Source organism: Amphiura filiformis, chromosome 6 (genome assembly GCF_039555335.1).
Source record: "Amphiura filiformis chromosome 6, Afil_fr2py, whole genome shotgun sequence".
In the NCBI taxonomy this organism is placed as follows: Eukaryota; Metazoa; Echinodermata; class Ophiuroidea; order Amphilepidida; family Amphiuridae; genus Amphiura; species Amphiura filiformis.
In genome coordinates, this window is record NC_092633.1 from 12,439,604 (window position 1) to 12,466,266 (window position 26,663).

Below are 26,663 nucleotides of genomic sequence, written 5' to 3' on the forward strand. Positions count from 1 at the left end.
TTCGATGGTCTATATATTTTCACAGTGAAATCAGTTTAGGCTATTTCGTAGTCTCAAGCCAATGCTTTCAAACTAAATCAATGCTTTCAAATGTAGACTGTTTTGTTCGACTTCTCTGCTCGTGAATATTGCACTGCGAAATTTAAACATTTCTTTTGTATACTTAGATCAGGTAACTCGAAAATCCTGTAATTTTATTCGTCACACCACTTATAAGAAACTGAAACCAAAACCTAAACTACCTGTCACAAATGTTTAGTTTTAAACAAAAGGTAGAAACAAAGAGATCGATATCTTGTGATTCAAGTGGTTAGGCAGGACAATAGGAAACCATGTGACCAAAACCAAAACCAAAACTAAAACTATATATTTGAAATGAGGCATTGTGTTATTCCATTGAAAGTCCCCCACCAGATTTTGGAAATATTTTTTATGGGGGAGTATGAATTTCAAATGGAATGAACACATTAGGAAGCTCCTTTTGAATTTCATACACTCTCTGAGAAAGATTCTACCTGAATCTTCCAAAGAGGGAGGGTGGGTTGAGATGGTTAATATGCTGATTCCATTTGAAATTCATACTCCCCTGTGGAAAATATTTTCAACTCTTTTACAGGGGGATTGTGGAATTTCAATGGATTGGACCATTTCAATAACTTTTGCCATTAATTTATTGCTGGAAGGTCAATGAACTTAAATGTCCATGAATTGTCCAGACTGTGAGAACCCTGATCTATTACTTTCAAACATGATGATCAAGCAGTTAAAATATACTTTAAACTTTCTGAGAATATAAATGTTTTTATACATTAATCATATACCTTTAATTTTTCTTTTTCCATAAATACAATACACCATAGCAGCTGAAGGGACTATCCCATCATGCATTGCAGTGTATCTGCTTGCTCCATAGCAAATACATACAAAACATAAGTAAGAGCCGCTTAAATATTGATAGCTCTCAATAGATTCACAATACTTTAGGGGTGATATGTTTTTAAACAAAAGTTTCGGCACCCCTAATTTAAGCAAGTAATTAAAAAAGTTGAAGTGAGGGATTTTGGGTGTTTTGGCAAGTGCAGTTCTATTATGGCACCTCAAAGCATAATGGGATAGACCTTTCAATTGCTGTGACAATACAATATAATTATTATAATATTTCAATAATTATAGAATTTAAACACTCATTTATAAACATTGCACTGTCAATCAACTCTATACATTTCCATATTTCACTCAAAATCAATATAAATTGCTCAAAGAAATCTTGATTAGAGTGAATCATTAATAATAAGGTGGGCCTTGGGCCAAATGCATATGATAATTAAGGCACATTATGTCATGCATGATAATAAAAGCACATTATTTTATACACATACTAATAAAGGCACATTATGTCATGCATAGAGTAAATGAATAATAAAAAGTATTTTAATACGAAAAACAAATCATGTACCATATTTACATAAAATATTAATATATTATTGCTCAAGTTTTCGGCAAGAATATTCAGTGGTCTTCCGATTTGGCGCTGTTTATAGTGCAGTGTAAACACAGAAGCAGGGTTCTGATTGGCTAATTGAATCATGTCGTCATCACATCGGCATCTCATTCGCCAATCAAACTATGTAGCATCGCGTGACCCAGGCATGACCTAGTTCTTTTACACAATAATCTGGAAGAGCAATAGGACACCACTGAAGGACCTTGACGAATACTATAACTGCTGTTAAAGTACTTAAATCAGAATTTGGAAAATATACCAAGTACTACACACCTGCTCATTTAGGTCTTTAACAAATACATTTGAGGTCTATATGGTCAAAAGGAATACAAAAGGAAAGGCATCTAGGATTGTGCGCATTATTTAAGGCAGATGCATAGACAGACTTAGACAAATGTGTGGGAGATTAAGGTCATTGTCTTCCACAGGGGGTGTAGGGAATTCAACTGGAATAGCCCATTTATTTCTGGGGCAGATGTGGGAAGGTTGGCATTTCTCAAAGACCATACTGAGGTGTAAATAATGAGGTTATTTGTTCAAATCCAGTTCAGCTGTCTGCTCAACAAAGTTTGGTTCTTCATCGGTGGGTTCAAGTACTTCAAGTAAATAGCTCACTGCTTTACCTTTGGTCCAACTGTACGAGTTGTCAAACTTGACAGTATCTGGCAAAGTATAAAAAATTTGTATATTTTATTCCCTAAGAGATAAAAACAACAGGAAACTATTAAATTCAGTTTTATTGACCAATGCCTCTGGCCAACATCTTGTGACCCTATTATAACGTAGGTAAATTTGTCTCTAATAAACAGCCCTTACGAAAAAATTAGGTAAACCAGGTAAAAATAAGCGCCCACCCAAAAATACTTCGTAAAGCACCCTGGGCGGTTATTGGAATGAATACGGTATAATAATTACATTAGGCAACACAACAAACCCTGTTCTACTGAGCTACGCGGGGACGGACCTTTCAAATAAGGTCAGTAAATCACCAAAATCTGTAAATATTTTGCAATTTGGGTGAAATACTAAAAAAAAAATGCAGCACAAATTTTGTTTGGCTTAAAAGATATTATCCTGTTTTGCAATGAAACATAGCTAAATCATAATCCATTAGATAGTACTAACTGGCATTAAATGAAATTTGAATAATTTTTTCATTTTCATGGAAAATGGGCCAAATATGTGCAATTTTGTATGTTTTCTTACAATTGCACTCACAAAATTAAAAGACTTGAAACAAGTCTACACACTCAAAATGTGTTTTCTACAAATGAGAATGTAGAACCTGAAAAGTCTTTGGGCTTGATTGTCACAGCATATGAAATACACCCTAAAATGCATGTTCAAAGCATTGATTGAAACTTAAATATTAAGATTGGGCTTTTATTGCCAGTTAGAACAAAGTAAAGGATTAGGATTCTGATATTTTTCATTTGCCAAAACAGGATGACAATTTTTTCATAAAAAAAAAAAAGAACAGTGCTGTATTTACTGAATAATTACATTGCAAATATCTGCTATCTACTGAAGATACCATGGTCATTTCTAACTGAAATTCAATAAGCTGCTTGTTTTATTTGAATTGTGAAATTAAATGCATCCATCTGCACTAGGAAAATTTGGGGCACCTTTGTTAGTGTGTAGAGTCACCTTAGTGTTTATAGTTGCAAATTCTAAAAATGACACTAAAACTCAGTAAGTCATGTGCATGCAAAATAGCTGATATTACAGATCATTTACATGTAGGATTAAGGTCATCAGGTTAGGATATAAATATGTCTGATATCAAAATGGGGGAATAACCCTGGTGTTTTCTCCTTTTTTTTTTCATTATTAAAAAAACTTTTTTGGGAAGAGCATTTTGTGGTGTTGGATCTCAATAAAACAATCTGGATTGTTTAACGTATGATTACAGACAAGACTGCTACATCGAAATGCAACATACGATGCACCAAATTTATAGCTCAATGTTATAAAAGGTCATTATACAATTCAGGTCATTTGAAGAGGATCCAATGTTGCATTAGGAGGAAGCAGGATTTTCAATAAACATCAGATGTGATGGGTAACGATCATTTTGATACAGTCTGTATGATGGGCAAATTAATGGTCAGTTATGGGGATGGATGATCTCATTACAAATTAACTCTTACATGTTCCAGGTTTTTCCAATATGAGTTCACCATCCTCCGGTACCATGTGACTATTGTGACGCTTATTCTCCATGACAACAATAGGTTTCTTGCTTGTTACATCATTAAGTGTCACTCCAAAACCAATGTCATTGTCATAGGTCTTGAATGTATACCTGAAATTGACATAATAGTAAAGTCAGGTAAAGATATTTCAGTTTTCACATTTCAAGATTTCATTATATAGTTTCTGGCATGGTTCTTTAGTGGTCTGCCGATTTGGTGCTGTTTACAGCATAAACGTGGAAGTGGGGGTTCTGATTGGCTAATTGAATCATGCCACCTCATTCACCGATCAAGCTGCATAGCATCGCATGACCTAGTTCTTTTACACGATTATCAGGAAAGGCAGTCACACACTGCTGAATGACGTTGCCGAATATCATAATTCAACTCACATGGGAAAGCACATAATACAGTGATTGGGTATTTTGTTTCTGGTGCAAAGAGTTGAATCCCCAGCAGAGCCACTTGATGGTGAATGGGCTGTTCCATTTCAAATCCTTACACCCCCTGTGGAAGACATGACCTTAATCTTGCACACAGCGAGTGTGAATATCAAATAGGGTGACTACATTTGAAATCTATACCCCCTATGTGGAGAATAAGGTCATGTCTTTCATATGGCATGTATGGATTTGAAATGGAACAGCCCTTTGCTGGCAAATTTACATGTGGAAGTCCAAATTAAATATGAAACATCTTATAGATAGCATGAGAGTAAGAGTGCCCCACCCTGGGGAAACCTCAAGCTATTAGTCTCAGGTATATTGATACATACTTGCAGTCAACTGCAACCTTTAGTCAGCTGATGTGTGCGTGCGGATATGCTTGTCATATGCGGAGCAAGTGTTTTCACAACATAGCGAACTTTGGATTGGCGGAAGTGTGTGAATCCCATCCTAGAGCATAGCTTGGCCTTTTGTACAGGCTTTTTTTAATTGTAAAAAACAAAGTGGTTGCATAGTGACAAAACAAGAAAAAGTGGACTAAAAACAAAACAAAGTATAGCACGTACCATTATCGCAAAATGTTTTTGTGAGATACTTTTTTTGTCTTTAATACAAAAAAGTCACAGAGTTTGGAAAAAGACACATTTGTACAGACATGACCAGCACTGGCAGCAGTCATGGTTAAAGTGTAGTGCTCCTGAAAACAATGTCATTAACATTCCATATTGTCTGGTTAAGCTTTTTCAATTAAAACTTGGAATATGGCTGAGAACCTACCTGAGAACACTTGCTGGTTTGTGTAAACATTCCACATTGTCTGGTTTACCTTGTTTAAAGCTTGGGAATATGGCTGAGAACCTACCTGAGAACACTTGCTGGTTTGTGTAAACATTCCACATTGTCTGGTTTACCATGTTTAAAGCTTGGGAATATGGCTGAGAACCTACCTGAGAACACTTGCTGGTTTGTGTACTTCATATTTCAATTCCAATGCCCCAGCTCTAGAGATATCTTTAGTTATCATGCCTTTCTGGGTCAGATCAAACTCAGTCTTATAGTACGACTTGGGTACCTCACCACCTTGTTTTATCTGCAAGCAAACAATTTAAAAAAGAACTTATAGAGAAGCAATATTCACAGATTTAAGCACAATTCAATAAACTCACTAATTATACCACTTGTAATGATGGACTCATGGTTTGTCAGCTTGGCTCTGTCTGATAGGGGGAAGATCATAGTTTTAAGTTTGCCGAAGGGCATGCTCAAAAGACCTCACATTTCCAACCAGAATCGCGAAGAACCTGCGGAAAGCAAATAAGGTCTCTCACCTTCCACAAGAACCACCACATTCCAAATAAGCACCATACCATACTTTGTGCAGGCGGTGAGTGGCATGATGGTCGGAGAGAGCCGGCAAAACCGCTCGGCCGTATGTCATTTTCCATATACTCCGTTAGTTTTGTGGGGTTCATTATCGAACCCCAACGATTTTAGCTTGTATTTATATTATTTATTAACATAGGTCTATTTGTTTGTGATATTTCAAGCGTTTTAAAATTTCAAAATAATCCCATTCAATTACACGGTTGACGATGGAAATTTACTGAATTTAGAGAAAGGACGGCGCCCATCACCTGACTTTGTGGACTGTATAAATGAATAGCACCATCTTGCCCCCCTCCCCCAGTTTTTATGCAAGCTTTTTTTATCGTTTCTATAACTGCATATTTATTAACAATATGCATTTGGATGTGTATAATTATATACATGACTGGATATAGTCATGTAACTGTCAACCTCAGGTCAATCAACTTCAAGTTGGCTGCATCTTTACACTTCATATTGGGTTAAACGAGCTTAACCTAGACTAATAGGAACAATCTGATACAAAAATTGGGCTGCACGATACAACTTCGGATTGATTTGAGATCCATATAGAGGGTATCTGAATTTGAATCTGAAGTTATACTGCATAACACTCCTGGGGGAGACTCCACCATGTATGTATGACATACACGCAGGATGAGGTGTGCGCATGGAGTATACTAGTCTTGTTGGTTGAGGTGGTTTATGATGGGTGTTTTGAATTGCTTAGTACCTTCTATGGCGGTTATTGAGTAGGGTAGTGAGTTACAGTCTTTGTCTGTTTGGGGCAGTTCTTATTTGACGCTATGAGCAGTTGGGATGTTAGGATGTTGGTGCTGTGACTGACGTCGTATAGGGTATATGCAATACCCTATTTTTAAAAGTAAATATAAAGTGAATACATATGCTCCAATGTTGCACAAAATAGTAGAATCACAATCAAAAGATGTCAAAAGTAACAAAAAAATCAAAAATGCAAATGTAAATATGAGACATGTAGGTCGCCCCCTTGCCTACTGGTGGCTTTGAAAGCCAAATGATGCAAATTATATAATGACAAAAAAAAAACCAGCTACTTCACTCCAACAAAAATCATTGTTTTTAGCACCAAAAAGATTAGAGCAGATACGAACTGCAATAAAATTTAATGTTTTTCTTAGAAATGCCAGAAATACAAAAATATGCGAAAAGTGTGTGTATTAAAATATAGGGCTAATTGGAAGCATTTTAAACCTGCTATGGAAATACCACTGGGTAATTGAACACTAAGGAAACTAATCTGAAAATAGATAAATTTGGTGTTTTTATTTTTAAGTTTCAGCTCTGAGACAGAACTTAATAAAAATTCATTTCATACAGATGATCCCCAAGCATATTCTCATGTTCAGGAAGATCATCAGACATAACTGTAAAAATTGGATGCTGGTATAATTTTTCAAGTTAAAATGCATTTTTATTACTGGCCATCTTGCTATTTGGTTGCACATTTGAAATTGTTTCATATCAGTTATATTTCCAATCTGTTAGCAAAAAAAATAACACTTGCATATCAAGCTAATCGCTTAGGAGGGATACGCACAAATTTTCATGTAAATGTTTAACAATTTTTTACCATTTCCGGTGTATCAAATCTTATTTTGGTTCTGAGGTCACTTACGCAAATCGAAAAAGGTATCAATATGAATTTGCCCTCACTTATAGGTGACACTCTAATGTATAATTCTGTTGAGTTTGAAGAAGCTCCCATCTACAGAACCAAAGTTATAAGAGTGGAGGTAGAACTTATTGAATGACCCTCATATATTTTCTTTCTGTTTCAAAAGAATGGTCATTTGATAGCGTCTTGTATTGTTCTTTGTCCAACAACAACAACAACAACAACACCAAAACCGCATTTTTATAGCGCCTTACGCATACACCTCAAGGCGCTGAACAAAAGTAAGACAAAACCAATACATTACTAAAAAACCCTTAATACCTTAATCGTACAGTTTACACATAAATATATATGAAATACACACTGGCATTAATTAAAAGTACACAAGATAATATGTTAAAAACCTGCAGCAGAATATATACAAAGCAGGCTCCAATGCACAAAGTCAATGTTCAAATGATGCAGATTGCACAAAAAATAAATTAAAATAAATCATTGTCGAACAGAAATGTCTTCAGAGCCGATTTGAACTGAGATATCAAGTCTATTGCACGGATGTGAGTGGGCAGCTGATTCCATAATTTTGGCGCTGAAACCAAGAAAGTGTTTTATATTTCCTTTTCATTTCCACAGAAGATGAACACTCTTGTTCTATGTTTAACTATTGGAATCAGTTATTGTATTATGAGCTGTTTGCACAGATTTGTCATTATGATAAAGCCTATTAATATTGTTTCATGTTAGCACAATGTCTTATATTTTCTTTCCTTTTTGAACGTATGTCATAAGATGAAGCCTTCTATTGTTTTGTTTAACTACTGGAATCGGTTGTGCATAAAATGTTTGTTTCTGTTTGAACAGATTTTGTCAGAACGTTTGACTCCTGCAAGGACATCACTAAGTAAATGGAAATTACAATTGCATTCCAAAAATTGATTTGAAAAATTTAGAAAATTAATTAAAGGTTGCTTTTTCTAAAAAAGTAAAGAACCCTCCATGATTTTTATGCATTTCATAAAAACCTAAATTCAAAGGCTTTTTCCTGTATTGAACAGTTTTAGAAAGTTTGCGGAACTCCTACAATGGTATCACAAAGAAGACAAAAAATACTTTTTACATTCAATAAAGCTTCAGCGATGAACCATGTTATAAGTATCAACATGACACAAGACGATTTAAAAATCCGCACAAACAAATTAAAAATCGCAACCCAATAAAAATTTAAAAGAGAACCGATTCCTACCATTTGGATTTGTGCAGAAAGAAATTTGAATTTTGATACCCTTTTTAGGACTTCAGCGTAAAGTGTAAAAAAAAATACATCTCTCAAATACCGTATTGTTTGTAATAAACGCCCCCCTCTAATAAACGCCCCCCTCCAATTTTTCTGTGAAAAATTGACAAAAATGCGAACAAAGAAGCTTAAAACTTGCATCAGTCATGTCAGTCACGATCGCTAAATTGAATGGACAAAACCTTTTATGGCTCAACTCCCATCCATTTCATTGCCTAATTATGGTAGAATTTCACCAATTCCATGCACTTGCAGGTGTAATTTTGTTTCAATTCCCCACAAAGATATCATTTTCCTTGGGCGCCGCCATCATGTATAGTCGTAAATCCCTCCTTTTAATAGGAGCACCATCGGGAAATTGAATACGATTTTAAAGCTTTTTTCACTGACAATTCACTTCCAATAAACGCCCCCCTTTTGGAAAAATGCAACGCCCCCGGGGCGTTTATTACAAACAATACGGTATACAAAGACTAGATGAAATGGAAACAGGCCACATCAGCTAGACATGTTGTTGTTGTACAGACAGAAACTACACAGGAAGTCCTACCATACCCAGGAATTTTGTAATTCTAAGAAAATTTGAATTTTGATACCTTTTTATGATATGACTTGAGTGAAAAGTGTTAAAAAAAAATACATCCATGTACCCAAATAAACAAAAACAAGGTGAAATGGAAAAAGACCACATCCGCTATGTGTGTTGTTCTTGTTATAAATACAAGAACTACACAGGAAGTATTGTAATACAACTATGGGCTATTCCAGTTGACATCCATACACCCCCTATGGAAGACATGATCATATAGTTGCCCACACAGGGGGTGTAGGTTTCAAATGAAGTCACCCATTCAGGTAACCTTGTTTGAAATTCACACTCCCTTTGCGGAAGATTAAGGTAACATCTTCCATAGGGGGTGTATGGATTTCAACTGTAATAACGCTATCCCAGGAGCCCTATGCACCAAAACTCACAACTTTATATCATTATTGATACAGCCTTTGAGGAAACATATCCAGTTATTTTCTATGCACCACAGATAAGTGTAATGTAGACAAGAGCAGAAACTGAACTTGAGTGTAGATCATCCACCATCTCGCAAATAAAATGGATTCATCACTTGATAACACTATGAATCAAAGCATGGTTGAAGACTATACCCTAACGTATGGCCAGCGTCTTGCACGAGTCACATTTTTACCCATCCTTATCGTCATTGGTGTAGTCGGCAATCTTCTGGTCTGCATAGCTGTTTGGAAAACTCCTAAAATACACAAAGTTGTCAACTACTTCATTGTATCACTTGCCATTGCCGACCTGCTGGTTTGCACCATCGTGCTCCCGCTGGCTATTGTTCAGGAATTCAACGACATCAAATGGAAATTGGAGAGATGGGTGTGTCGTACGTGGGTAACTTTGGATGTCTTCCTCTGCAGCGCATCTATATGGAATCTGTGCCTCATCTCAGCTGACCGATACCTTGCTGTGGTGAGGCCCAATCAGTATACCAAGTGGCGTACTCCTCGCAATGCTGCGATTTCTATTGCCGTTGTTTGGACTCTGGCAGTTATTGTAGCACTTATGTTTCATTTCAGCTCTACTAACGTCAAAATAGAAACCTGCGCAGTAACCAGCAGTCCTGCTGTTACCGTACTCGGCACATTGTTCGCCTTCTACATCCCATGTGTGATCATTCTCATCCTGTACTGGCGAATTTACATCGCGATTAAACATTTCACGCTGCGCCGACGCCCATCAACTACCAGCAGTGCTGGTGAAGACAGCAGTGCTGATACATCTGTGAAGCTCTCCACTGTGTCTCTTAGTCCCAATGTCTCCAGAAAAAACAGTTTCGGAACTGTTGATATATCCGTTGATGAGTTAAGCAGTGACAGAACATCACGCATGTCCACACGAAAAAGGAGTGTCTTCAAAAGGAGCACCTCCATGTCTATTCATAAAGAGAGAAAATATGCCATCGTGCTGGCCATAGTTGTAGTAACCTTCATCGGATGCTGGTTGCCATTTTTCATAGTTTACCTGCTGCAACTTAGCAACCCCAATTTGCCATTCCAAGCTTTTAATGCTACTACTTGGTTAGGATGGTGTAACAGCCTAGTCAATCCTGTGATCTATACCATATTCAACCAGGACTTTAGAAAAGCATTCAAACGGATCTTACTTTGTAAAACATTTCAACGGTGATAAGAACTTTCACTTTCGTAACTATACAGATCATTTACATTAGGCCAAAAAAATATATTGTTTCGTTGCCATTCCAAAACAAAAATTTGGAGAGTCGGTTGTTGAACCTTTTTTTTTCATGGGTTCTTCCTCCATTTATAAGACTAGTATCAGCAAATGCTTGAACACTTTATGGTAAAACTTAGTAGGACTGGATTTAAATGGATAAACTTCATGTTTTTAATCAAATATGCATTTTAAAATTAATAATATGAGTGAATAACAAATTAAATGTCCTTAATACTGTCAAAATATAAGGTGTTATTTTTTAAAGTGATTGAAACAAGATTTCTAATTTTTTTTTTTTGGTCGGAGGGCAATTCAATTTTTTTTGGGGGGGGGCCTTATGAGTGTTCAATAAAATGTCTCAAATGGTTTAGGATGGTGAAACAGCCTAATCAATCCTATGATCTATACCATATTCAACCAGGACTTCAGAAAAGCATTCAAACGGATCTTACTTTGTAAAACATTGAAACTGAGACGAGAGCCTACTTGATGTTGCAACAGCCTAATAAATCTAGATGATGTATACCATATTCAACCTAGAGTTCAGAAAGGCATTCACACGGATCCAACTTTGTAAAACTTAAATTTCAAATGAGATGAGAACTTTCACTCGGCATAGCTAGAGAGCACCAAATAATAACTACGGATCATGAAAGTTCAATGAAAAGGGGCTCACAAGCAGAATACCTTTGTAAAACATTTTAACTGCGATGAGAATTCTCACTCTGATGATAGCTATAGAGCACCAAACAGCTGTTGATACTATGTTTGTGAAGGTTGTCATTCATCCAGGTATAATCAAATATAAAATTAAACTTGTTAAAACTATTCAACTGGACTCACGGTTTTTGAGAGGCAACGGTTTCACACCTTATCCTAGGTGCATCTTCAGGCCGTCTGTTGGTCTGTCGGCAATTGGTCACTGACCAGTGGCGAGATGGTGTTGCCAGAGGTCGTAGATTTAGAGCCAAACTTCTTTGGAATGTTCTTAATAACGGAATTGTAGGCCCCCGCCAAGTTGTGACGCAGGCCGCCTCCCCTGTTGAGTGAAGGCTGTTCTTTCTTGACATAGATCGCTTCTTTAACTCCTCTTTCGTACCACCTGCGCTCCCTGTCTAAGATCACAACGTCCTTGTTGTCGAAGGAGTGATTCGTGCTGTCCAAATGCGTATATACTGCAGAACCTTTGAGACAAAAGCTGGTTCACCCAAAAGACAAGCCACCCAAAGACAAACAGAGCAATATTGTCTATGCTATTGAATGCAAGGTCAACAATTGCCAGGACTTGTACATTGGTGAAACAAAACAGACCTTGGCTAAGCGTGTGTACCAACACAGACGTGCCAGCTCCAGTTGTGGGGATTCTGCAGTATATACGCATTTGGACAGCACGAATCACTCCTTCGACAACAAGGACGCCAGTGATCTTAGACAGGGAGCGCAGGTGGTGCGAAAGAGGAGTTAAAGAAGCGATCTATGTCAAGAAAGAACAGCCTTCACTCAACAGGGGAGGCGGCCTGCGTCACAACTTGGCGGGGGCCTACAATTCTGTTATTAAGAACATTCCAAAGAAGTTTGGCTCTAAATCTACGACCTCTGGCAACACCATCTCGCCACTGGTCAGTGACCAATTGCCGACAGACCAACAGACGGCCTGAAGATGCACCTAGGATAAGGTGTGAAACCGCTGCCTCTCAAAAACCGTGAGTCCAGTTGAATAGTTTTAACAAGTTTAATTTTATATGTTGATACTATGGATATTCAATAGTAAAAGGACTCAAATAGAGCCTAATGTGTAAAGAAATGGAAAAGATTCTTTCCAGCAAGGCATCTAAAATTGAAACTGTAGCATCAAAGTAGTTAAAAGTTACTTGGGAAGAAATAAGTTTGTGTTACCCTGTCCAGCAAAATATGTAGTTTGTAATTTAACTTGCCAAAAGTGTTTAAACACAGCACAAAAAATAATCTCTAAAAGATGCACTCCTATTTTCATTTGTGATCATACTTATTGCCACATCTGAAATAACACAACCTTGTATCCCTCTACTGAATTTTAGCTTTCTTGGTTTTATTATTTTGCTGGCAAATGTGTGCTTTTTATTTATTTTTGTCATTGTTCATGCCTGTGGCATTAGCTTTTAAAACATGTCATACTAAACAGTTGTAAGGAGCATAGCATTTTTTCAATGGGGCACACCATGGAAAAAAACGCTAAGCTCCTTACGACTATGATAGATCCCCATATATGTGTCATGCATGGGGATGGGGTAAAAGTACATGCCTGACATGCTTTTGGAGAGCAAATCACAAATTGTGCCTAAAGAATAAAGCATAATTTGAGAGTAGAAGTTAAGCGGCAAAGCGCATATGAGGGCGGAAATCGTGACTACAGTCAGTCTACTCTGAAGTACAAAATACCGATGCAGACTTACGCATTGTGCCGACTTTGAAGGCACGCATACCTGCAGCAGATATGCACTGTTTATACGCTGTATATGTGCTGCGTTGTCACTTTGTACTTCAGAGAGGACAAACTGCAGCAAGTGCCACTAGGACCCCAAACATGCTCATCTGTCAATACACAATTCTTTAACCCCAATAGGTTTCTATGATCACTGAATGACCTTTGAATGTGTTTGGTACAAAAACTCATGCCCCATGACTTGAGGTCATATGATTGTTTAATGGGGAGTATTGAACTCCGCCATATGACATGATGTCATTTTGGTTTGCAGTGTGACAAACAAGAAGAAGGGAGGAGTGGTCAAGAGGCAGGAATATGCCTGCATTTCTTCATACTGATGTACACAAAAGAAAATCCCACAGCAGAATAATTGAAAGGACATGCTGTTTAAAATAATCATGATGGACTTGGCCCAAATGTTGCACAAAATTTTATGGGCGTGAATTTAGGGATGGATTTTGCCAAACCAATAAACCATAATTTGTACTCTCTGTTCTACAGGCAGACAGACTTTCCAAGTTAGGTTGGTTAGTCTGGATTTTTTTCTGGCTAAATGACCCTAAAGAAATCAGAGAAAACATTCAAAATCGGAACAATTTTTGCAAGCATATTTTGTAAAAAACAGCCGTTTTTATATGCATCTACAGCTGGAAAAAAATCCCCGAAACACAAAATCCTGTTCAGTTGGGCCTGGAGAACATTGTTAAAGTTTTTCTTTTTTTTTTTCATTGCCTAACATTTTTTTTCAATGTATCAACATGCATAACAAGATCTGATTCCAACCAGACCAAGGAGGCTATGTTGAAAATCATGCTATTATCATCGTAACCTTGCATGGTAAATGATGCATACTATTGCAACCTCACAGTCACATCCTAGCAATATACTTTAAACATAAAATTCTGTCATCCATAAGGTACCACGGCATCATGTCACTAGCATGATACCGTCATATGTCTAAATGTTGTACATTTGTCTAATTGACAATTTGATATAGATATGATTTGTAATAAAATCGTGAGAAATGAATACCTTTAGCATACTTACCAAACTTGGACACTTTGGGTTGCCATCGGGATCCTTCTTAGTACCACCCCAGTACTCTGGTAGAATATCCTTATCAACATGTTGACGTAATACGTCTCTCCAGTTACCTAAATGATCAATCATATAAAGATACATCACTACCACCAAAAGACGATAAAAAATCTTTAATTTGTTTATGTTAATTTCCTGAATCGTGAAGTCCTCTTCTTTTGATCGAAACAAATTTCTTAAATCTCACAGCAAAGGAAAAGATCAGAGATGATATGAAATCCCAACACCCACTATGGAAAACATGACCTTAATCTTCCACACAGTGAATGTAGATTTCAGGTAACCCTGTTTGAAATTCAAATGCCTCTGGTGAGATCTTGGGACAGCACGGCAGCGGGGGGATTCTTTCACTAATTGCAGTGGCGTGTTCATGGGGCTTTGGGACTGAATTCCCCCGTACTTTGTTAAAAGATCATGTAAAATCAGTCGTTTTTTGGCGATTTTAGCAATTAAGCCCCCGGCCCTGCATAAAACTCTGAAAGCCCCTCTGAGCCCCCCGCAGGAACAGATTCTGGACTCGCCGGAGCATTGATTGTCACCAGATAGAAACCTCCATTCAAAAATAAAACAGCATGACAAATAGTTACTTCGAACTGATGTTCTATACACAGCAGCTGAAGGGACTACCCCATCATGCATTACAGTGTATTTGCTTGCTCCATAGTAAGTGCATACAAAAAAGTAAGTAAGAGCTGCATAGATATTGAAAGCTATGGACAGTTTCACAATACTTTAGAAGACTTTTTTTTAAACAAAACTATAAGCACGCCTGATTTAAGCAAGTAATTGGAAAGATGAAGTGAGGGATTTTGTGTACACTTTCTATGGCACCTGCTGTTCTATTATGGCAGCAAAACATGATGGGATAGCTAGACATATCAGCTGCTGTCGATAGTAGGTGATGGGGCCAGCCCTACTGTGGCCCTGAGACTATTTAACATAAACAAATTAATTATGTGCAGCAAGCAGATTAGTTAATGAGAATTAATGAACTTTTTTCTATTAGTATTACTATCAAGGATCTTAGCTAGAAATCGATGTTTGCCCGTCATTTGAATAAAATTGCCTGTCCTAATTTGACCTTTAAAACATTTACCAGACTTCTACAGCACATTGGAGGTTCAAAGAGATCAAATATGTGTTGCTATATGGCTTTGTTTTGCAAATCTGATGCACTAAAAAGGTCAATAACCTTTCTCAACACCTACAATTACAATTTCTATCTGTCAAAGGCATTAATTTTGCTTGTCCCAATTGCAAACTCCCAGTATAAAATGACGGGCAGACTGGTGGCTAGCTAAGACTAGTATGAATTACAATGCATGGACACCATGAAGAATTATAGCTGATATAGCAAGCCTGAAATGTAATGGTGCATTAGACATGCTCAAGCCATGAGCACAGATATGACCCATCACATCAAAACAAAGTCAGTTACCTCCAAAAAGGAACTTCCCAATAAATAGTGATTTTATGTGACAAATATATATGAAGTACAAAGTCTGTATTATTATTTTTTTTATTTCATACAAAAACTGTATTTCAATGTGACAGGTCCACAGTTAGTGTTCCTACAGAACATTACTTTCTAAATAGAAATCAATTGAACAAGCACAGAATCATATATCTGAGGGGTAAAAGGTTTATCATAAGCCAGGAGCTTGTTTCATTTGCCCAGGGCTGTCACTTAATTCAGCTAGAGGGTCCCATGCTAGATTTGTCTGCAGCAAGTAAGCATAATTGTGGGCAAAATTATAGGCTTGCCGGCAAATTATAATGAGTTGTATAGATATTAAATGCTTGGTTGTTGCAGGTATGGAATGTTGTTTGCAATGTCTTTAATTTAATAGCAGTTTTTAACAGTAGTTACAAATGAAACATTTTTGTTCCTCATGCCCCCATGACTTGTGATACATGTGTTACTTATAAATAGCATGCCTTGAACTTTTGCTTGTTGCCTAGCATGAGCATTTGGTTTAAGCCTAGTACTATCAGAACTGCATGGAGTGACCGTTTAAACAAACAAACACATATCCAAACAGGGCCAATGTCCAATCTGAAAACACTTGATAGTTATACCCAAAATAACTGAATCTGAAAAAACAAGTCCAGCAGAACACACTTGCATCGGGTTGTCTGCATATCCAATGGCATTTTAATAGTACTTGTTGTGTTTAGACCGCCAAATCCGATGAGAATTTATTCATAGCAGGTCTTGAAATCTTACATGATGCAGATGAAATCTAGATTTTCTGTGAAATATCACCTTTTTTTTTGAAGTAACAAATCACTTACTTCCCAAGACTTGAATTTTCTTGCGTGTGTATTCCTGGAGGAATGGTTTGCATAGCTGGTAGGCAATAGGGAAGATAGCAGGAGCCCTCACCACCAAGATGCTCTTCAAGGTCTCTGGGTAATGCTGCTCCATGATGGTCAACATCTAAGATTAGTGGGGATTATATTGGTAGAGGAAGGGAGGGGATAGAGACAAAGTTGTACATGGATTAATAGATGATTGGGTAACATTATGTTAAAGTGATTATAGGTGTTGTCTCATCTTGTCTTGATCAAATTAGTGGATATGCTCTAATATAGTTGGAGAGCCTGTTTTAAGACATATGATCAATTTTACATTTGACTTATCAAACAATAACCCTGTAAAATCAAACTGAAGGTACATTGTAAGTCTAAGTGAGAAACAGGAGCATGACCACATTAAATTTTGAAGAGTGATTAAGACAGATTGTTTCAGTACTGAAATTGAGCCTGTTTCACAGAGACATAACCAATAACCAATCAAAATTTTAAGCGAGACACCTTTGTTACTGAACATCATTTTATAATTCAAAGACGTGGCACCGACTAGTGAATCATGGCATACATGTATGTTTGGAAAACGTAATGTGCAAATTTTTTTGAACTAGTTAAGGTACATTTTTAGTTTTGGCCTTTTTTTTTGATAAAAAAGTTGTCTAAGTGCAAGTTTATGGAGACACGGGTGGCACTTTCTCGCCGCTGCAACTCCAGAAGTTTTATCCAACATCAGACCAGACTCCAAAGTCACAAGTATTCATTCTTCCCACGAACAATACCTCAGTGGAATAACCTCAAAGAAAACATAATCCAAGCTCCAAGTAACCAAGCATTCAAAGCACACCTACAGGCTCAGTAACCGCGCTTAACCCCCGCACAAGCTTGGCTGTCATACCCAGACGTTCTGGGTCCTGCCAATATCAGAGTTGAAGTTGAAGTTGAAGAGGCACGGTAACTCAGCGGCCTAAGACTTTGACTCATAATATCACGAGATACCTTGAGGTCATGGGTTTGAATGCCTGTGGCGTCAATGTGTTGTGCACGGCTCCGATTAGTTCAAATAGCGAGTACGCATATCGCGTTGATGCACACGTGCTGAACCGTATTATATCATATCATATCACACGGGTAAGAACCAATAAGATTGCAGGAACATTCTCAAGTGTTTTAGAATGCTTAAGAAAATAAGTAGTAGTATAAACTTGCAGATCATAAAGTCTTTGTGATACAATGATCTGTCCCGATTCAAACTAGGTTCAAGTCTTGGAAGATGTTCATTTTTACAGGTCACCTGTGCAGAGCACTCTAACCTGTTCAGAAATATTACTGCACTAAGCAAAATCAATCAAAATTGATCAAGATTGAATGGGTTAACTGAGACCTGTTTCAAATGATTTCCCCAATATACAATTTTGAACATTCCTAATTAAAAGCCTGTGTGAATTTAACCCTGATGACTTATCATTGATAAGCACATCTTTACTGCACAATTACAGATCCCAAAGCTGACAAGTTTCAATATATAGATGTAAACCAACATTACATACAAATCAGTTAAGATCACAGACGACAGGCACATTTGGGTCAAAAGTCAATTTTCATGGAAACTGTGGTTAAAAATATTCAGGAATTTGCAGCAAACAAGGGGGTACTAAAATCAAGTAATGATATGTTTTGTGTTGAGCTATACCAGTTGAAATCCATACATCCCTATGGAAGACATAACCTTAATCTTAACCACGCAGGGAGTGTGAATTTCAAATTAGGTTACCTGAATGGATGACTATGTGTCGAAGATTAAGGTCATGTACTCCATAGGTATATAGATTTCAACTGGAATAGCCCATTGGTCAACACTACTTGGGTACAAATCTGTATTACCTGTGTACTCTACATGCATAATTATGATATAACACAGACAGGTAATTAATTTGCCATATTGCCTGCGTAATCCTTATACATGCACCTAATATGCTGAACGCAACATGATTATATCAAAGGATTGATGTGCGAGTACTTCACAAGGAAGATTACAAAACCAAATTCCTTCAACATGTTCATCAAAGTTAACCAATGAGCATAGTGGAAGATATAAAATTTATTTTCACGTAAGTCATGTCAGAGTAGCTAGCTGTTGTGAATTGGCCGAATCGTAGTATCCCGTGAATAGTAATGACCTCTGGCGAAAATTGTTGTGGTTGTTTTGAAGCAGGCTTGATGAAGAATTCAAATATCACAGTTACACTTTTGTGGTTCTTAAGTTATGATGTAAAGAATGTCGAAATGAAACATCTTCATAAAATGACACATATCTCAAGAAGCACAAATGCATTCAAATCAATTTTTCGTGAACAAACAGGGGCAGCTAATAATATCTGATGTGCAGTTTCTGGGCAAGGTGTGCTACAGACAACAACTTGAACAAGTATATAAACAGTGCATAAAAAGGCCAGATACAACCTAATAAAATTTATTGGTTTAGAAAAAGGTTCACAAGCTTGTATGTTTACAAAGACACATAATAATAAAACTTTCCCCCTGATATCTATCATTAGTTGATTTTGAAGAGAGTTTGATTTCCAAAAACGATATGAATACAAAAATGTAGACATTGTTGAGGAATCAAAGATGTTAAACTATGAGAATCCATATTCTGATGTCTACATGTCACCAATGGAGAGGGATGTGTCAACTTAATGGAGGAATCAAAGATGTTAAACTATGAGAATCCATATTCTGCCATGTTATCATGTCACAAATGGAAAGGAATGTGTCAACTTTGTGGAGGAATAAAATAAATGTTGCAATGGTAAAATGCACATAAAACATCAAATTATTTTCTGGCCTTATCATTATGATCATGATGTACAGAATCTAAAAATTATAAAAAACAGGAGTGCCTGCACTACATGCATCCAAATGAGTGTGAAAACATCTATAGAAGAGCAACTGACAATAATGTTAGTTAAACCATCCAACTAAGTTAGTTTTCATGCTGACTGTCATGCTAGAAGCAACTTTAATTTGAACAACAACTATAAAAATCAAAAGTGCATCTCTAGAGTATGCAAAAGTAAATGCGGCATGCGACATACAAAAGCAACAAGTAACTGAAAAGTTGCCGTTTGCGGGCTGCAGACACAACTTACTTCCAAGGACTTTTAATTTCCTCCTTGTATATTCCTGTAGGAATGGTTTTATGAGTGTGTATGCTACAGGAAAGATGGCAGGCGCCCTCACTACTAATATGCGCCTAAGCGTATCTGGATAATTCTTTTCCATTATCATCAGCACCTACTCAAAAAACAAGATTACAATACAAAAATGTAACTTTGACCTTAATTCACAGATATTGTTGGTAGATTTGGGTCTTCAAATTTGACAGCTTTGATGCAAAATGTAATGTTAGATGTAGACAACACTATAGAATGGCATTTACATTGGGAGACTAGGTGCAAAATACCCAAAACTGACATTTTGGAATTATAGAAATAAAGTATACAATTAAAACAAATGCATACCCTATTTGTAAGTCCCATTGGACATGAACCAAATTAATTTTGTTCGGTCTTATTAAAAAATAGGGACGCGGTCCCAGATAGGTCGTCCGCAGATATGAGACTTTTTTTTTCATTTTCATTTTACAAGTTGACCTCAAATAACCTTTGACCTTAGCATGTGACCTTAAACACCACTTTTAAATGAAAGTTCTTATAGTGTAGTTATGGCCTAAGTGTGGTTGCAATTGGATTTGACTTGTTCACATGAGTCCAGATTTTTCATTTTCAGCCATTTTCCAAGTTGAGGCCGATCTGGGGCAGATCCACAAAGGAGCAAATTTCAACAACAAAACAAAGCGGGAAGAGGGCCAAACACAAGGAGGAAAATAAAATAAAGGAATTAATTAGGAAGAGAATATGAAGAAAGAAACATTTTGATGACCCTCAAACATCCTGGATCCACCCGTTTATTTGACATCTTTTAGTGTTGTGATTGCAGCTTGCAGCACTGAAATGAATGAGTGTTAATAAGCCTGAAATGTACTGGACTATTTAGAGCTTGATTATGGCACCAGAGTGTATCTTTCTTTCTTTGTTAAAATTAAACTTTCCTGCATTTTCTTTTACCGCAGTTACCCCAAATATCTTGGTTAGAGAATCAGGGAGACAACCTGATCCATATACAGTAATGTCATGGTGCTAATAAATATATAAATTTGGACAAACATGTGATTTGTTTATACCTAAATTGAAGGTGAAGAATGGGGTCTAATTGGAAGACAAGAATTAAGTTGAGCTAGTTTATTCTATGTCCCATCATAATATATTAGTGTTATTTATTATTTATTTATTATTGTTAATTTAGTAATTATTTTTGTCCCGCATAATGAGTCGGGTCACTATGCTCCAAGACAAAATTTCCCATTCCTGGTGCATATCTGTTTGAAATCAAATCTAATTCAGAGATGTGTAGATATATCTCAGATATCCCTTTGCTCGTCTCTTTTTGCTGGCGTTATTTAAATCGACAGCAAACTTCATATGATGTGTGGTGTTTTTAATTTGACAAAACAACAAAAATCTCATATGTTCGTTCTGTGGTGATTTCTAATTGTCAACATTCATTCATTCATTCATTCATTCATATTTATTCGGCAAACCTCATACAGTCTCTGGTGTTTTTGGTCTTTTATGGAGTCTTGTTTTTGGTTGTGTTTCTTGGGGTGTCTTTTTGGACATGATTATGGTGGCTTGGTCAGAGATGCTCTATGTGTTGCCCACCCGCAGGCCCCACTGAAGTAGATGTACCTAGGCTGTAGTGTTTTGTAGTATTCTGATGGAGTAGTTAGGGTTAATATTCCGAGATTGTGCAAGGATACACCCTCATGCCATTTATTCAATGCATGATAACAAGGATGCCAAACTTTTATCACTTACTTCCAAGGACATGTATTTTTCTGGTCTGGTGTATTCACGTATAAATGGTTTCGCTAATTCAAAGAACACTGGAAATAACGTTCCTGCACGGACTACAAAAACCTGCTTGAGCGTATCTGGATAGTTTTCTTCGATGATGATCCCAACCTTTGTTTGAATCAAGACCAGGTATTAATCAACTTTTTTGGAAAATCAATCAATTCTTTATGTAAGGGGTGTACCATAAAGCTTTCAACCCTGAGGGCAGGCAAGTAAGTCTCCTCATTTACAACCCTCCACTAATCTATCCAAGGGAAAATTTCACTAGCACTTCAGATGCATCACACATGTAAAGTCCTATCATCGGAGACTCAATTTAAAAGACTAGTCTGTGATTGGTTAGTAGCGTATAAAAAGAAGGTGCCTTCATCAGCATTTTTTGACATGGTGCCTTCAATAAAGTTTCCAATTACTAATACCTAACTTTTGAGATGGTTTGTATGTTTGAAGGTGCTACCTAACTTTTGAGATGGTTTGTATGTTTGAAGGTGCTACCTAAATTTTGAGATGGTTTGTATGTTTGAAGGTGCTACCTAACTTTTGAGATGGTTTGTATGTTTGAAGGTGCAAACTAACCATCGGGCATACTGCTTTACTGCTGCATTTAGAAATTCCAATCATCACAACAAATCCCAAACAAATCATTTCTAAGCTAGCATTTTCAATTCTGTCTCCGATTATAAACCCATACATGTAGCAAGTCCCAAACTCATTGCAAGTCTTCCAATTAGAGGTTAATGACTGCGCATCAGTTGTTTTGAGGGTATTGTGAAATATCTAAACATTGTGCTTTGAACCGAGGAATATCCCGAGGGCGCAGCCCCGAGGGATATTCCGAGGTCCAAAGCACAATGTTTAGATATTTCACAATACCAAAAATAACTGATGCAAAGTCATTAACCTCATTCATAACCGTCACTTTTCACTTTATTTAATTCAATTTACGGCACATTTTCTTCTTTTAATTTGAAAACAGAACACAATTTGAACTTTATCTGTCGTTTTCCCTGAATAAAATCGAATAGCCCATTAAGGAAATACCGCTAGCGACCAATCACACTAGCACGCAATCATGCGATGTCCAAATGGCGGCCAGCATTCGCAGAATTGTTCGAACGCAGCGTAACACGTCACATTACGCGGTCATTGTAGAGCGTACTTTTAGCTACGCCACGAGACGCGGTCATTATACTTTTTCAATGACCTGCATTTGCGTCCGCGCATTTAAAAGTTATTATCTGTGATTGGATCGCACTTGCTGCGTATATTAATGAGGTTATGAATATATAGGATTGACATGTGATACATTTTGACAAGTACAATGTACAAGTACAATGCACAGGCCCAGGTCCTAACAAACCTGTTTTCCAAAATATTAAGGTATCTTCAACATCATCAGAGACTCAGAGTTGCTTACAAAAAACCTTGCATGATGTGTATCTTTTTGGCAACAAAATAAGCTAACTTGATTTCCAGGAGTGTATTGAGATACACACACAAGGAGGACGGTGTGGTGCAATTTGTAAAAAGTTAAAATATAATTCAGATACTCCCAATCATGCAATTAACTTCAAGTCAAAATAAAGTGCACCTTCATAGAAAACAAGTTACCCATGTAACCCATGCAGTTATCACACAAATTTGGTCTAGGTTCACTCAGTATTCCAAAAGAGTGCTCAATGCTTAAATAAAAGTATCTCATGGTTTTTTTTATGTATTATTAACATTATAATATTGAATGACATGCAATACCTTCCCCTAAAATATAATTCCAAATTAACTAATTTTGTTGAAAAAGTACAACCAAAATAGCACAGCAATAAAATGTATTTATAAGGCATGTCACCATCTTTGCTTTGGAGATACCAGAGGCACATTCTTTCCTTTGAGTGTTACAAGTACACTACTCCAGGACCACACTACGTACAGTTCAAAGTACTTTCAAGAATGTTATTACCTTAGTAAATAGTTCTATTCCAGGTTTCCATAGATGTTGCAATCCCAAATTTTCCAAGTCTACTATTAAAGTGAGCTGACCAATTTGTTTCCCAATCTACAATGAAATAACAGAAAATATAATTATAAATCATCACTCACTAATCAAGAGTAAATTTGTTCTATTAATTGTGTGAGAATATTAAAGAAAACTGATCCTCTGGGGCGCAACACTTTTAGTCCTAGCACACAACTTTGAATATCAAAACAATATAACATTGGGCTATTTCAGTTGAAATCCATATAACCCTATGGAAGACAAACGGAGTCACCAATTCAGGTAACCCCATTTGCAATTCACACTCCCTGTGTGGGAAATTAAGGTCATGACTTCCATAGGGGGTGTATGGATTAAAATTGAAAGAACCCATTTCAGCCTTATTTGCAACAAACCATTCTTCAAAGTTCTGTACCCATAATGTACATTGGCCACAATTCACTCTCACCAAAACTTTTCCAATTATGAGATGAGAATTCTCTTAAAAGATATTTATTATTTTATGTGCAGCTGGATACATACAAATTCACAGACTATTCAACTTTTATGGTATATGACATGGAATTCAATTAGAAAACTAGGCATACACAACAGGTAATGTTAGTAATAAGCCAAAATCAAATCAAAATCAACAAATGGAATTTAGCTTCTTGAACATTCATCTTGATTGTCTCTTGTCATGTTGGAAACATCAAAATAATTTGATATTTCATAATATCCTCAGAACAACAGATGCACACTTCACCAATTCTCATTTAATAGTGTGCTTAATGTACATACCTCTTTTGTTCTTATAGCAAACTGTTCATATTGATATTCTAATACTAGTAGATTAACCTTGATTAGATCACCATGCTTCATGGAGTGTAGTAAACCTGCAAATGAACAAGAATATCAGCAATAGTAAAAATATCTGTGGTACACCTGTAGAATTAGTCAAACTAGCGATCACCCGTCTTGCCCGGTCAGAGTCTTTCGCGGTTTGTAAATTTTTTATATTTTGTGAACATGTAAATGTTTTATTTAATGTGATTAATGGTATGAGAGGAGATTATCATTTAGAAATATAATATGTAGTATTCTTTCCATATAAATCAATGGCTTGAAATTGCAATTACATCGAGATCGAAGCAAGTCTTCTTGCCACCATATCATATCCACTGTGAGAAGTCTTGCCCCTGTTTGATGCTGGCCGCCCTGATATTTAAGATTTTTATGCATTTACAGTACTTTTTAGCCCATTTTGGACAAATTTGTTGTACCTTTTGGCCATTTTGTACCATTTTTGTCCAAGTTTGTCCCCCACCTTGAAATGTACCTTGCTGCCCCCTGCAAAAGTCCTGGCTACATGTACATCACTGAGCAGATGAACACAATTTGAATCCCTCTTGGCCCCCTGTGGTATGCTGGCTGACCTGATATTTAAGATTTGTATGCACATACTTGTACTTTTTATTTGTTAGCCCATTTTGGATAAATTTGTTGTACTTTTTACTTTTTAGCCCCCCCCCCCTCTCTCTCTGAAAAAGTCCTGGCTACACCGCTGTGCAGATGAAACAATTTTATTCACATTTCCTTACACTCTGTTTCATATTATTAAGTTATGATCATACAATGCTGATAACATAGCATTACCACAAAGAGCAGACTAGGCCTATTCATGGTAAATAAAATTCAGTGGTTTGATAGCAAATAGGCAATTATAATTTATATTATAATTAGCACAATTAAACTATAATACCCTCCTCACTTTGCTACACCAACAGCCCTTAGGGACGCACCATTAGATTCTCAGGGTGGGGGTAGGAAGTTTTTGAAAAAAAAACTTCACCCACTACATGAGCAAAAAAAAACTTTCCCCACCAACACTAAAAAAAAACCTTTCCCCACCTAACTGTATAAATGCATGAAATTAAAAAAAAAAACTTGCCGCCAGGCGGCAAAAAAAATTAGCCGCCTTCGGTACCGACAAAAATTTCTTTCCCCGACCCTAACTTCCTACCCCCGAGTATCAAATGGTGCTATTCAAATCAGGCTATTTCAGGCTATGTCAACATTAGTGTATTGTGTTGGCAAACAAAAACTAAATTGGACGTTTTATTGGGGTGCGGACAACTTTGCTCTACGCAACGCAAAAATCCGTTTTCCGAAATAATTTAAAACTTAGAAGTTTTTAGCCTTACCAATTCGAAAAACTCAGTAATTTATTATAGATGCATTCTGGTGAGGCAACATTTGCATACAGGAGTGCCTAACAAATTCTCACAGTTTGACTTGGAACTCTCAAAGAACTTTACTTGGATCCTCAGGATCAAGGTCATTGAAAGAAAGTGAACACATGCCTGATAAAAAAAAACCCTATGAGTATAGATCAAGTTGAAAGCCCTTTTAATATTCTTATGATTACATTTAAGAGTTCAAAGTTGAAACCTATACTACCAGATTCCCATTGCTGCTGCCCCCAAAAGATACACTACTGCACAGCAACTTTGTGGCTGCTCTAGAGTACCAGTGCAGCATCAGTATGTGCACTGTATGTGTGATTCTGATATGTGTACTCTTGATTGTACCAATAAAGTCGTACATGTACCAATAAAGTAGCTGCACTGCAGTGTACCTCTTGCGTGGCAGCAATAAGAATCTGGGACTGTTAGTAGAATCTGGTACCTTGGGCTCAAAAGTTTATAGGATATTCTTACCTTTAGGATCAAAGTTACCAATTGGTACAAGCCATACAGGACAGTCATCCTTGTCATAACCATCAAGTACACCACCAGCCCAATACTTGTCTGCTACCTACATCACAAATAAGAAATAATAGTAGTTACCTTAATCTGCTTATACGGATGACAACCAGGAGCATAGCATTAGTCATGTGATTGGGGGAGCACCAAGTCTTGATTCTATTTCTATAAACTTACTGAAGCAATATCATATTGAGCTAATAAAATGCTTTCTGTTAAAAGGGGGTACTACACCCCTGGCCAATTTTGTGCCTATATTTGCATTTTTCTCAAAAATTATAGCACATTGGTGACATGTAAGATATGTATATTATAGGGGCAAGGACTACAACTACTGTACTGAAAATTCAGCAACTC

The 26,663-nt window shown here is 36.8% G+C and overlaps 1 protein-coding gene across 2 annotated transcripts in view; it reads right to left on the reverse strand.

Moving 5' to 3' along the window:
- Positions 1-382: 382 nt before the first annotated feature.
- Positions 383-26,663, reverse strand: part of LOC140154983 (SEC14-like protein 2) — a 33,351-nt gene continuing 7,070 nt past the window's right edge. The window contains exons 5-12 of one of the 2 annotated variants that reach the window (XM_072177648.1): positions 26,262-26,354; positions 24,343-24,437; positions 23,527-23,622; positions 16,576-16,720; positions 14,230-14,336; positions 5,096-5,238; positions 3,658-3,812; positions 383-2,166 (exon numbers count right to left, since the gene is read on the reverse strand). In XM_072177648.1, coding sequence (XP_072033749.1) covers positions 2,033-2,166; positions 3,658-3,812; positions 5,096-5,238; positions 14,230-14,336; positions 16,576-16,720; positions 23,527-23,622; positions 24,343-24,437; positions 26,262-26,354 — 968 coding nt within the window. In that variant the 3' untranslated portion in view covers positions 383-2,032. Of the gene's footprint in view, positions 2,167-3,657; positions 3,813-5,095; positions 5,239-14,229; positions 14,337-16,575; positions 16,721-19,742; positions 19,888-23,526; positions 23,623-24,342; positions 24,438-26,261; positions 26,355-26,663 lie in introns of both variants that reach the window. The other variant, XM_072177649.1, reaches the window with a different exon arrangement.